The sequence below is a fragment of the Pseudorca crassidens genome, chromosome 18 (assembly GCF_039906515.1).
Source record: "Pseudorca crassidens isolate mPseCra1 chromosome 18, mPseCra1.hap1, whole genome shotgun sequence".
Taxonomy (NCBI): Eukaryota; Metazoa; Chordata; class Mammalia; order Artiodactyla; family Delphinidae; genus Pseudorca; species Pseudorca crassidens.
In genome coordinates this window covers 68873539-68886443 of record NC_090313.1, presented here as the reverse complement: position 1 = coordinate 68886443, position 12905 = coordinate 68873539, and the positions used below count along the sequence as shown (strand labels likewise).

The 12905-nt window shown below is 36.0% G+C and overlaps 1 protein-coding gene across 7 annotated transcripts in view; it reads left to right on the top strand.

The window, feature by feature from the left end:
- The window catches only part of NBEA (neurobeachin), a 630249-nt gene that overhangs the window by 495740 nt on the left and 121604 nt on the right, over positions 1 to 12905 (top strand). For all 7 annotated transcript variants that reach the window (XM_067713386.1, XM_067713385.1, XM_067713382.1 and 4 more), the window contains 2 exons: positions 10959 to 11076; positions 11400 to 11502. In XM_067713386.1, coding sequence (XP_067569487.1) covers positions 10959 to 11076; positions 11400 to 11502 — 221 coding nt within the window. The remainder of the gene's footprint in view (positions 1 to 10958; positions 11077 to 11399; positions 11503 to 12905) is intronic.

Here is a 12905-nt window from a genome sequence, read left to right as displayed (position 1 = left end):
GTAATTTATAGTATCTACACGATCAGACCCTATTACCAAATTGATTCAAAGAAAAACCTCTAACCCAGAAACCCAAATAACCTGATAGGATTATTTGGAGTTATATAACAATTTGTCACTTTTTGTTTTAAATATATTTGTCATATTAAATATATATGTCATATTTGTTTTAAATATATATTAAAATTTGTCACTATGCAGAATAATACAAGAGTAAGTGTGGAAGCAAAAGTGAGTGTTAGAAACTAGAAAATAGTTTCCTTCCAATAGTGTAGCGTTCTGCCTCCCCCATCCCTTCCCTTTGTAAAATTACAGCAGAGGGACAAATACAAGATTTCAGAGTTTGCCAAATTTGAGAAAATGAGGAAACACAGCCAAATACATAATATTTACACATGGGAACATTCACGAGCAGGACAAAAATGAAGCAACCTTGCCAATATCATTTTTTAATTTTGAGAGTTTTACTGTAATTTTGAGAGTTACATGCCTTTGAAGATGAAGTAGGCACAGAGGACTCCAGCTGCAAATCAAAGTTTGTAAGTTAAATTTTAAAATATTTTATTCCACAAAATTGATTGAGTTCCTTTCATGTGCTGATTCTATAAGGACTACAAAATGGCATCAACCTAGTCTCTACCCTCATGAACTCTACAGTTGGGAGGAAGTATGTAATAAAGTAGATCATTTTTAAAGTACTTTCCACAGTGTGAGAGATACTATTGGAGTGGTACAAATAATACTTTTTTTTTGAAAGAGTTCATGGTTTTCTACTAATGACTATAAAATAGCATTTGCATAGATTATTGAAACAGTATTGCCCTTCTCCAGTCAAAACAGGCTCTACACTGTAGTCACAGCAGTGATTTCTAAAGTGTGAATCTAATCATCTCACATCTTTGTTTAGCACAGGGGCTCATCATTGCTCTCAGACCAAAAGTCCAAGCTCTTTTAACTTGAATTACATGATCTAGCCCCACATCCTGTCTCCCTATCCACTTTTTATTATTTTAATGTTATTTTTCACCTCTCTCCTCTTTATAATCTATGTTCCAGACTTCCTGGACGCATTCCCCAAAGCACCATATTTACATACATGTTCCTTCTGCTTGAGACCCTCTTCCTTCCCTGCTTTCCCCCACCTTCCCCACTGCTGGTGAGTCTCCAAGAGACTGAACTCTTTGAAGTCAGGGACTCTGCCTCTCATTCTCCAGCGGCTCATGGTGGTAATTCAATAAATACTTGTTAAGTGAGCGTCGCTAAAAAATTAATTGATAAATCATGAGGGCAAGTTTGGTAGCAAGAGCTGGCCCGATTATAGGCTGTTTCTTAGATAGGAAGAAACCTTCCTAGCGTTATCACTACTAACAATGGGAGTGGTAGCTGACGTCCCAGATAGTTAGGCTTTCTAGTTAGAGGTTAGTACTGTGATTTCGGAAAACTTCTAGAATGCAAGCTGCCACCAAGGAAGCAAGAGCTGTGGCTATTGGTTTTAAAGGTCACATGGCTATGGCCCAGGTTTTCTCCTCCCTTGCTGGCAGTGTCATTAATGAAAGTTAAAACCGGAGACGCACTGAGTGCGTGTTCATGTGTATGTCTGTACAGATACACCCAAGAAAGTAGACATTAATTAGAGTAGGAGGCTAACGTTTGTTAAGCACTTCCTGTGTGCCAGGCACTGTACTAAGCATTTTTTTAAAGAATTATTTCATTCAATTCTCACAACTACCCTGTGAGGTTAGGTACTATCATTTCCCCCATCTTATGATATGGAAACTTAAGAATTAAAAATGAACTAACTTGCCTGAGGTCTCACAGCTAGTAAGAGAGGCAGACCCTAGGGAGGCTTTAAATCTAGGAGAGGCAGGTACATAAATTCATGAATTAGAGCAAAATGCAAGGTTGTGAAATAAAAAGCTCTCTGTAGGTGGGCTGCCTAAATTTTTCCCAATTATACGATATTTTGACCCTGTAACTTTAAGCCATATAGTGATAGTGGCTGTGTTTATGAATATTTAACCTCAGAAGTATAGCAATATAGTATATATTGTTCAGTTTTCATTGAAAATGTATTTCCTGAAAACCATCATTTTGCCAGTTTAATTTCTTTTCTTTTTTTTTTTATTTTTAAATTTATTTTTGGCTGCGTTGGGTCTTTGTTGCTGTGCATGAGCATTCTCTAGTTGCGGCGAGTGGAAGCTACTTTTTGTTGCGGTGCACGGGCTTCTCATTACAGTGGCTTCTCTTATTGCAGACCACGGGCGCGCAAGCTTCAGTAGTTGTGGCTCACTGGCTCCCTACTTGTGGCGCCCGGGCTTAGTTGCTTCGCGGCATGTGGGATCTTCCCGGACCAGGGCTCGAACCTGTGTCCCCTGCATTGGCAGGCGGATTCTTAACCACCACGCCATGAGGGAAGTCCCTAGCTTAATTTCTTGATCATTTTCATTTACTTCACAGTTAAGCCATTTTCAGTTTTTTCCATTTCAATTTTATATTACATGAATTATTTATTTTCATCAGGATTGATTCTTTTCCATCTAAGTTTTAGTGAAAAGCTTTGATTCAATGATCATTTTTTGGTCCATTTTAGATTTTACTGATTATAGTGCCTACCCCAACAGTTTTATTTTGATGACTGTATTCATTATTGATTGGATAAGAGGCTAAAGTAAGACTCTTCCATCAGATATTTGAGGTTTTCTTTATTGTACAGGGTGGGTCCATTGTAATTGTCCCCTTTTTTTCACCTACCCTGTAAAGTATTTTATACCATATTACACATGTTTAAGTTAACATTTAAATTTTTTCATAAGTTTAAAACTTTTTTAAAGATGTGGTATCCAACACGTTCCTACACATTGATATTTTAAAATAAAATTCTTATTCACTTTTCAGATATGCCCAATAGAATCAAATATATCCAAAAGAATAATGATTTGGTTACCATCATCATGCACTTTAAAATGTACAAATAATCTCTTTTTTCAAATGGACATTTTATATAATTCCTCTTTCTCACTCAACAAATATTTCCATTTGATTCCCTCCCCAAAATGTATCTATTCTAAAAATATTTTATGCTTGAAAGTCTTATATTGATCATTATATTCTACTAATATGCAGAAAGCATATACTAGTGAATTAAAATTTCAGTATTTTTAATTCCTAAAGCCATAAAATTTGACATGCTTAACATTTTTATTCTGGAACAAATTATTATTACAAATATTATCAGCTTACAGTCATACAACATAAATATATTGTGAGCTTTGAAAAATAATTATTAAACATGAAAAGTAAATGTTACTGGAAATTCATCTCTTAATGAGATGAATGGTTAGTGTATCCACATATGAATATTATTTATTGCTAGAACAATACAGGAATCAATATTAAAGCTACTCCTAATTTTCTTTTTTTTAAATCAAAGTATAGTTGATTTACAATGTTATGGTAGTTTCAGGTATACAACAAAGTGATTCAGTTTCATATATATATATATATATACTCTTTTGCAGATTCTTTTCCCTTATAGGTTATTACAAGATATTGAGTATTGTTCCCTATGCTATACAGTAGGTCCTTGTTGGTTATCTATTTTATATATAGTAATGTGTAAATGTTAATCCCAAACTCCTAATTTATCCCTTCCCCCTTTGGTAACCATAAATGTGTTTTCCATGTCTGAGTCTATTTCTGTTTTGAAAGTAAGTTCATTTGTATATATATTTTTAGGTTCCACATATAAGCCATATCATCTGATACTTGTTTTTCTCTGTCTGGCTTACTTCACTTAGTATGATAATCTCTAGGTCCATCTGTGTTGCTGTAAATGGCATTATTTCATTCTTTTTTATGGCTGAGTAATATTCCATTGTGTATATATACCACATCCTCTTTCTCCATTCATCTGTTGATGGACATTTAGGTTGCTTTCATGTCTTGGCTATTATAAATAGTGCTGCAATGAACATTGGGATGCATGTATCTTTTCAAGTTATAATTCTCCGGATATATGCCCAGGAGTGGGATTGCTGGATCATATGGTAACTCTATTTTCAGTTTTTTAAGGAACCACCACACTGCTTTCCATAGTGGCTGCACCAATTTATATTCCTGCCAACAGTGTAGGAGGGTTCATTTTTCTCTACACCCTCTCCAGCATTTATTATTTGTAAGCTTTTTGATGATGGCCATTATGACCAGTGTGTGGTGATACCTCTTTGTAGTTTCCAACTTTATTTTTTTTTGATATGTTGAAAAATCTTGTTCACAGTTTTAAATTGTAAATAGATAGAAGGATGTTGAAGTTTTATTACACCGTATTCATATAGCTTTTTGTACCACTTCTAAGTTGTATGCTAGAAATCACCTAGTGATCTATCGTGAAAAATTATTTTTAATTATCTCCCAACTGACAGCCTGATTAGATCCAACTTCAACTCTTTGAAAGTAAAGAATTAGGAAACCATTTAACTTGCAAAAAGATTTTTTTTTAATCCAGTCATTAAGGACATACAATTTTCCAGCACTTCCATCAGAATTTTGAATTGTCCGTTATTTGAGGCTCCTAGCCCCTCAACAGATTTTATACCCCAGATAATACACCATAGAGAGCCCCCCATCCTTTTTTTTTAATTGGAGAAGGGCAGTGGGAAAAGAGAGATGGGAAAGAGGACCTGTATTTCCCTCACATGTTCATTTTCAGGCAGATAGATTTTAAGAAGTTAAGGATCTGGAAACTTACTCTTAAGTTATGCGTACCTAACTTACTTCCTGGAGAGTTATTCATTCTAGCCCAGTTAGAAGAGGCTAGTCCATTGTGTTGCTATTTCCTTTTTTCCATACACTTCTAAATAATTATTTCTTGTATCTTATGCTCTCCGTGCCTTTGGTGAGGAAATAGTATCACGAAGGCAGGTGGAAAGAACTGGAAGCAAGGAGTTCCAAACGTCTTGCTGTTTTTGCTGCTTCCCACTTCCTCACCCCGTGTACCATGGCAGCAACTGCCAGCCAGAGATGATCTTCCACATGGTCATTTTAGAACCCAAACTTCTTCCAGTTTGTGGTTCTGCTTTCCTTCTGGGCATCAGACTCCTCTTCATTCATCTGGCAAAAGGGCAAAGAGCAGGGATGATCATGTATGAACGCAAACCTCAAATTACTCTTGAGCTATTCCATCCTGAATATATTTGTTCCATCCAGAATCATTGATAACTCGTACAGAATTATAAAAGTAATGGGGGTTACAGCTTTCCATTGCACTAACAGCCTTTTAATGAAACTGTTCAAGCTGCAAGTGTCTGTTGGATATGATGGCCTCATGAACACTGAACAGGGCATGTCTCTCCACCCGTTCACATCATTTTCATCAATTCTTAACAGAAAATATAACTTGAAGCAAAATTTAGTTTTTTCATATCCAAATACTTGTTCTAATATATGCATCAGATGATTTGAGATCAGCAAAGCTCTCACTAAACAAGTACTTTTTAGGTCACACAATATTAGCTGCCTTTAAAAGAAAAAAAGATGAAACTGATTTGACAGCCATACCCATGTTTCTGACAAATGTGCATGTCTGATACACATGAGTGCACAACAACCCTATTTTTCTTCAACACAATCATCAAATAATATGTGTTAAGCACACATTTGGGCGAAGTGGTTTACAAGGGGTCTCTATTACATTTGTTTTATATTATGTCCTGTGTGTTTCAGTTCATAAGTGAGTGGGACAGACCTCAGGGTATAAAGCCAGCATGATCTCTCTCTTCCTTCACTTCTTTTAGATATTAAGCCCTTAGCTCAAAACAGTTCAGTGGTCGCTTAAGAAAATCACAAAAGTTGCATAAAATTTGTGATCAAGATGCTTTAATTTTCTTATTTATGACCTATATGATGTAATAAAAGTTATCTTTATTCAATTTTCATGAAATGAAACTGAGTAGGCTAGTTAGCATTTGTTGATTGATTTCATAGTATATTAAATAATTTGGAGAGACCAGCAAGCACAAACCAGATGATATGGGAAGGTCGACTTAAGAAAGAAAACAAAACCACAAACCTCAAGTATAAATGAAAGTACTTATATGGTTTAGAAAAATATCTTGGACTATAATGAAAAAGTAACCTGAAGAGTTATTATAGAAGGTCCTGAAACTTACAGAACACTATGTAACTAGTAGAGGTATAAATAAAATACAGGCAATTTTATAGTATCAGGTCATATTTCAGATGTAGGCTTGATGCCCAGATTTTTATATAAACATGCCATAAACTCAGTATTTAATCAACTATAAATGATATTCCTTTGCACTTTTGAAGCGTATACAAACTGATTAAACTCCTCATCACTTGCCCGAAGGAGCGTCCTAACCGATCACTCTGCCTCCAGTCTAACAGCTTTCTACTTTAAGCCTCCACGAGCTGCCAAGTGTGTGTAGGTGAGCTCTCTCCTGGTTACCCTCTCGTTGCATATGAGGAGAGGAGAGGAAAGGGGACTCGGGGTATAGTCCCAGGCGGTCATGGCAATCACAAAATTTGTTTGAATGCTAGTGGTTTGTCTCAACCATTCATCTTTTTTTTTTACTTTTTATATTCCATCCTATCTATATTAATTTCACTACAAAAAAAGTCTAATTACTTATCAGAAATAAAATTGTTGCTCAAGAGAGGTGTCAAATGATATTCTGTGACACACCTTAGTATACATTTTTCTTAAGTGCGAGGCGTAAGTCTATGAACTAAAACACCTTAGCCCAACCCTCTAGAGTGAAGGAATCCTTTTTATGGGGACAGAGTCTTCCAAGGTGGGGTATAACCCAATCTAGAGTTCCTTGTGGGTGCAGATTAAACTACTAGAAAAGAGAAACCAGTTATTCTATTTAGATCACTTTGTTTAGATCTTGATTAAATCTAAAGACAGAATAGACCTCTGAAGGCCTCCACCAGTAGGATAATAAACATGAGAAGTCTGAGGCAAAACTGGAAAGCTTTTTCCAGTTCAGCAAAGGAGTCAGAGATGTACGTACTTTGTAAGATCTCTTTGTAACCTTCCCCATATGTATTATCTCCGTCCGTTTCTCTTGCTGATTTATTCAACAAACAAATGTATATGGAGCACATCTGTGCCAGGCACTGCTCTAAGCTCTGTGTATTGAGCAGTAAATAAGATAGATGGGGCCTTGTTCTCATGGAACTTTCACGTCACAGGGAGGGGACTGACAAAAACAAGCAAAAAAATAAATAAGTGCCAGGCACAGAATTCAAACACAGTGATGTCATAGAAGAGATATTGGAGGTTAGTACATGATAACTCTAAGCTGGATGCCAGCCAAAACTTTTTTAATAAAAAAATTTAGGAGAGTTTCATTCCATAATCAATCTTGAAGGAAACAAGAAGAAAAAGTAGGAGGTGGCTTGCTGTAAAAAAAAACAAAAGGACTCTAGGCTCTGTTGGGTTTCCCGGCAGGGAATTATGAACATCTCAGAGCATTGTCTTTTATCAGCCTCTTTAAAGGATTTCAAAAGCTGAACTGTCACATGGGTGACTGTAAAGTAAAATTTTCTTTCCCTTGGCCCCTCTGGTAAGGACTGTACCACTCGTTCAGATGATGCTGCCCTTGTTCAAAATAGCTTGGACCTTTGGGTCTATCTTTTGGAATTTGCCTCCTGAGCTGTTTATTAGCTGCTAGCAAAATAATTTTCTTTTAATTTTATTCTGTCTCCTTTTACTCTTTGCCTCCAGGCTTTACTGAGTTCCTCTGATGATCTCAGTTTCCTTTTTTTCTTGCTCCTGAGGGTCCCTGAGGACCGTTGTGGTCCCAACCTGGAGCTGTGAAAGCGGTGGTAGGAGAACTGATTGAGTTCCTGTATCAGTTTGGATCCAGTCAAGAGAAAGAGGCCACATAGCAATTTAAACAGGGAAAGTATTATAATTTATAAAAACAGAAATAATTATAAATTATAACGGGATATTGGAGAAACAGGGAATGGTTAGTAAGAAATAAAAAGAACTCTAAAAAATATAGGAAACAGCACATATGAGGAGCAGCCATTGTCTTTTGAGCTGACATTGAACCCAAGAAGAGGCCTCCTGGCCTTGTTAGGGAGGACATGGCTATAGTTCCCTTCGTGGTATAGAAGTCACTCTGGTGCCCTGCTGAGGGAGCTCGCTGGAGCTCTGCCTTTTGGAACTTCCCCGAAAACCACCCTCTAGGGAGTTGGTGAATCTGTTTATGGGAGGGTTCTCACCAGAGCACTCTGTTACAAAACTGTCTGGGGCAGGGGGCTACTGGAGAAAACTGCTGGTCACTGGGTGCTGTCAGCCATCACACACTGCAGGAGCCGGGCACTGGAGAAGCCCACGCTCTGCAGGGACCTGCTAGGTGAGCACACAGAACCAGGAAGAAAAACCCCTTTCTTCTGCATCATCTCTTCAGAGTCCTTTCCTGATAGACCTCGACATGGTATCGGCTAGCAAAGGAAAAATAAACGGCACAGATTCACTTTCACAAGATAAACAATTAAGGGTGAATTTGGAGCTGGGAAGCAATAATTTGATAACTGGCGCAGTTGGTAAGACGGTTTTGCATGGGGCACTTAAGGAGTCAAACCAACTTCTATGTGTTTGAGAGCCACCTGCCTGCTAGAATTAAAATAAACTGATAACATGCTTAATGGAAAGGAATACTTGGTCAGATGTTCACTGCATCATGGTTCCCAAAGAGAAAGATAATATTAGTGTGTGTATATGTGTGTTTATATATATACCCACACACTAATATATCTCTCTCTATATATTGTATACAGCCTAATATGCATATTATATATAAATATTATACATATTATATATATAATATAATATATAAAATATTATATATAATATACATTATATATATATAATCTCCATCCATCCTCCTGGCATACCAGATTTAGTATAAGGGTGCCAACACAGCTTTCATGGGAAGATCTCTCCTTTTTTCTGAGATTATACTCATTTTACTCTTTGGGTTTTCAAATGGCCTTTATATATATATATATATAAAATATACATATATAAGTGAAATAATGGTCATAATGAAAGATAGTTTTTGTTGTTGTAGCTGTTCTGTCTTAAAATTATTCCTACCCGACAAAATAAGAGTTATCAACCCTGTATTAGTACTCTTTCCATTTAAAGAAAATTATGCTAGTCTATGAAATTCAAATCTGGAAACTGTTGCACCCAGGTAAGAATGTATTAATGTAAATTGTGGCAAGTCACTGTAATCCTTTTGTGAAATGTATAAAAAGAAGTTTTACATGTAGAAACTGAAAAACAGTTGTCACTTTATGCTCAACAGAAAGGACTTATAAACAGAACTTAAACAATAGCTAGGCCATGCACTTTACATTCCTTGTCTCCACTCAAATTAACCAGTAATGAGTATTATTATCACTGTTTTTCAGGTGACAAAAATCAGATAGAGTTAAATAATTTTTCCAAGTTCCTATAGCTAGTAAATAGCAGAGCCAAGTTTTAAATAGGTCTGTGACTGCCTCCAAAATGTTTCATGATTTAAACAGATGTCTGACTGCCTCCAAAAACCTTCCAGTGTGTAGAGAAAGACGAAAACTGAATTAAGGAGCTAGAAAATGGATTTTTCAAAAAATAAAAGATGAATAGATGATATAACTATAATATAATTATATGGTATGTAATATACACACAGAGATATATAATTTCTAGAGAAAGGAAATGTGAAAAAGGACTTCATAACTTGTTCTCAAACCTTAAGGAATATCATGTATGTAAAACTCAGTAACTAGTTTCTGCTTTCACCGAAGCAAATATAAGTGTAGTAGGTTATACAGGGTACACCAGTGCAAGTAGAGAATGTGTTTATGTATTGTTAAAATACACTGGTGTATCAGGAAGGAAACTGTCGCAGATTTGATTGCAGTGGGTTAATCAAATATGGATTTATCTGTATCATGGAAGAATAAGTCCAGATATGGATAGTTGCTGAGACTGTTTCAGTAACAATATTAGCGCCAACCTTGCTGGGATTCCCTTGGCCTTCCTCTAATGGCTACACAATTGCTGCTGTAGTTTCTACCATTATATCTCCATTCAAGCAAGGAAGAGAAAGGAGTGTGCCAGCTGCATATGACTCATTTTATCAGCTTTTCTGAAACATCCCCAAATGACTGGTTTTGTTCTCATTAGCCAGTTCTGGGTCAAATGTCCTTGCCCCTACATGCAAGGGAATTTGGAAAAAGCAAAGAATAACTTTATCATGATTAGCTTAGATCGTGGATCAGACAAACTCTGACCTCAGAAACAGATTCAGGCCATTGTTATAAATAAGGTCATGCCCATTTATTTGCACATTGGCTGTGATTGCTTTCACACCACAGTGGCAAAGCTGAATAGTTGTGAGAAGGACAGATGGCCTGCAAGGCCTAACATTTTTACTATTTGGCCTTTTACCAAAAATGTTCATTGACCCCTGGCTTAGATCAGTCATGGCCCCTTGCCTGGGGTTGACCACATGGACACTTTGGGTCTAAGTGGGCTTTCGTTAAGCAAGGAAGAGGGAGGAAAAGTGACATTAGAAAAGAACCAAAAGTGTATGTCAGGCCACGTGGTCCAGCCAATCATACACAAGACCACAAAAGCATAACACGTTTTCTATTTTAAGTCACAGGGTCACCTTGAACATATAACTTTTCTGTTCCTTCATTTCTTCATGAGCCAACTAAAACTTTAGAAAGGTAGAAAATTTGCAAATATACAGAATCGAATGATTGGCAATATTGTGATATATCATGAATTCATGAGTTATATCATGTGATATATCATGAATTCATTCATAATTTACTGAGTTTTATACAGCACTAAGATATTGTTACACTGAGTCTTAGACACGTATTTAACTGACTGACACTTCCCTTTAAACTATTTATCTTAGGTTCTTGCATACACTGAGGGACTTCATGGAAAATGGATGTTCAGCGAGATACGAGCTGTATTTTCAAGGCGTTATCTTCTACAAAACACTGCTTTGGAAGTATTTATGGCGAACCGAAGTAAGTCCCCTTAAATATTTTGAAGGGAAATGTGCTCGTATTTGGATGTTATTCATTTACATGGTGTGATACTGACTTGATATTTTTTTGTTTTATTTCTTTCTTTGATATGCCCTCGCTAAAATAAAAATACAAAAAGAATTAATTTGCTTGAAGACATTAATCCTAGATTTCTCATGGATAAAGTTACACAGAAACCTGATTTTCCATGAAGATTCATTACCTTTACCAATAAATCATGAAGGGCACTTGAAAATGATTTCTGAAATTGATGGTTAGCTCTCCTGTGGTTTTCTAAATCATGTTTTTTCTTCTTACCACAGCCTCAGTTATGTTTAATTTCCCTGATCAAGCAACAGTAAAAAAAGTCGTCTATAGCTTGCCTCGGGTTGGAGTAGGGACCAGCTATGGTTTGCCGCAAGCCAGGTAATTATATCACATTACACATTATCTACGGTTTGTTAACATATTTCAATCTCAATATGACGGAAATCTAAATAAGTTTATACCACTATAATTATTTTGAAAATCAAGGAATTGTCTTCCTCTGCAGGTCATTTGTAGGGAAAGAGGTTATGAAAACAGCTATTTTAAGAATGACAGAATAGGGCATAATTTTATTTAACACATATATAAATGAGGAAGTAAAAAAGTTGATTGCATATTATAGCTGGCACATAATTAAGACATTTTTGCTGAAGATCTTACAAAAGATATAAATTGTTTTTATAAATGCTATGTATAAATGCTTCTTCATTAAAGTAATAAAACTCTCAGAGTTTATTGAGATTAATAGTCATTAATTATGATGTGATTTTAATCATTCTTAAATCTCTCATCTTGGTATTTTAAAAGCATTATTTTGAAATCTTATTTTATTGAAAAATACTATTCTAAGTAGAAAACATAGTAATTATGTTTATCACTAATATCAGTTAGCTGGTTTTCGGCTCCAAGTAACTGAATACCTAACTAAAAGTGGCTTAAGCAATAAGGGTTTTGCTTCGGGGGGTTGTTTTATGAAAGATGTGGAGTTAAGAAGGAGTTGCTAGTATTGGCTCAGACGTTCAGTGATGTCAGGACTCTCAGTTGGCCTCATATTCACAAAATAACCACCACTGCTCCAGACACCACATCTTCACACAACTGCTTTCAAGTAGGAAAAAGACACAAAGGATTTCTTCTTGAACTTCTGTGTTTTAGGATGGAGTATATTTAGAAGCCTTTAACAATTTTTATCTCAGGTCCCTTTGGCCAGAATGGGGTCACCTTCCTGCCCCTAAAACAATCACTGAATGCTGAACACAAAGCCAAACCATCCCCTAGAATTCAAGGAGAAATATATCTCAACTCCCTGCCACTTCCTACCTGAAAAAAATACATTTTCTGTGTCGGCTTTGGACAGACAAGCAACAGTGTCTTCCACATTGATCATTAAGTCCCTGGGAATTGTGGCAGAGAACTGCATGCATGGAAAAGAAAACTAATCGTTGTCTATCTTCTCTTAAACAGGCTACAGACATGTAAAAGACAGGGACTGTGTCTTATTTATCTTTTAATCTACAATACTTAGCACACTGCCTAATTGCAAAGGTGCTTTTTAAGTGCTACTCAACTGGAGTTACCCTGCATTACAAAGTATCTATTCTTGTATTAAGTTTACAGTGTAAGACCAATTCACTGACATGTATGCACATGCCTAGGATATTTGCTAGTTGAATGACAATATTAAATTAAGACATTAGTAGATAATGAAGTACTTATATAAAATACAGGTCAAAAGAAAAATGCATTCAATCTATCAAAAAAAGAAAATGAAGTTAGTTTTG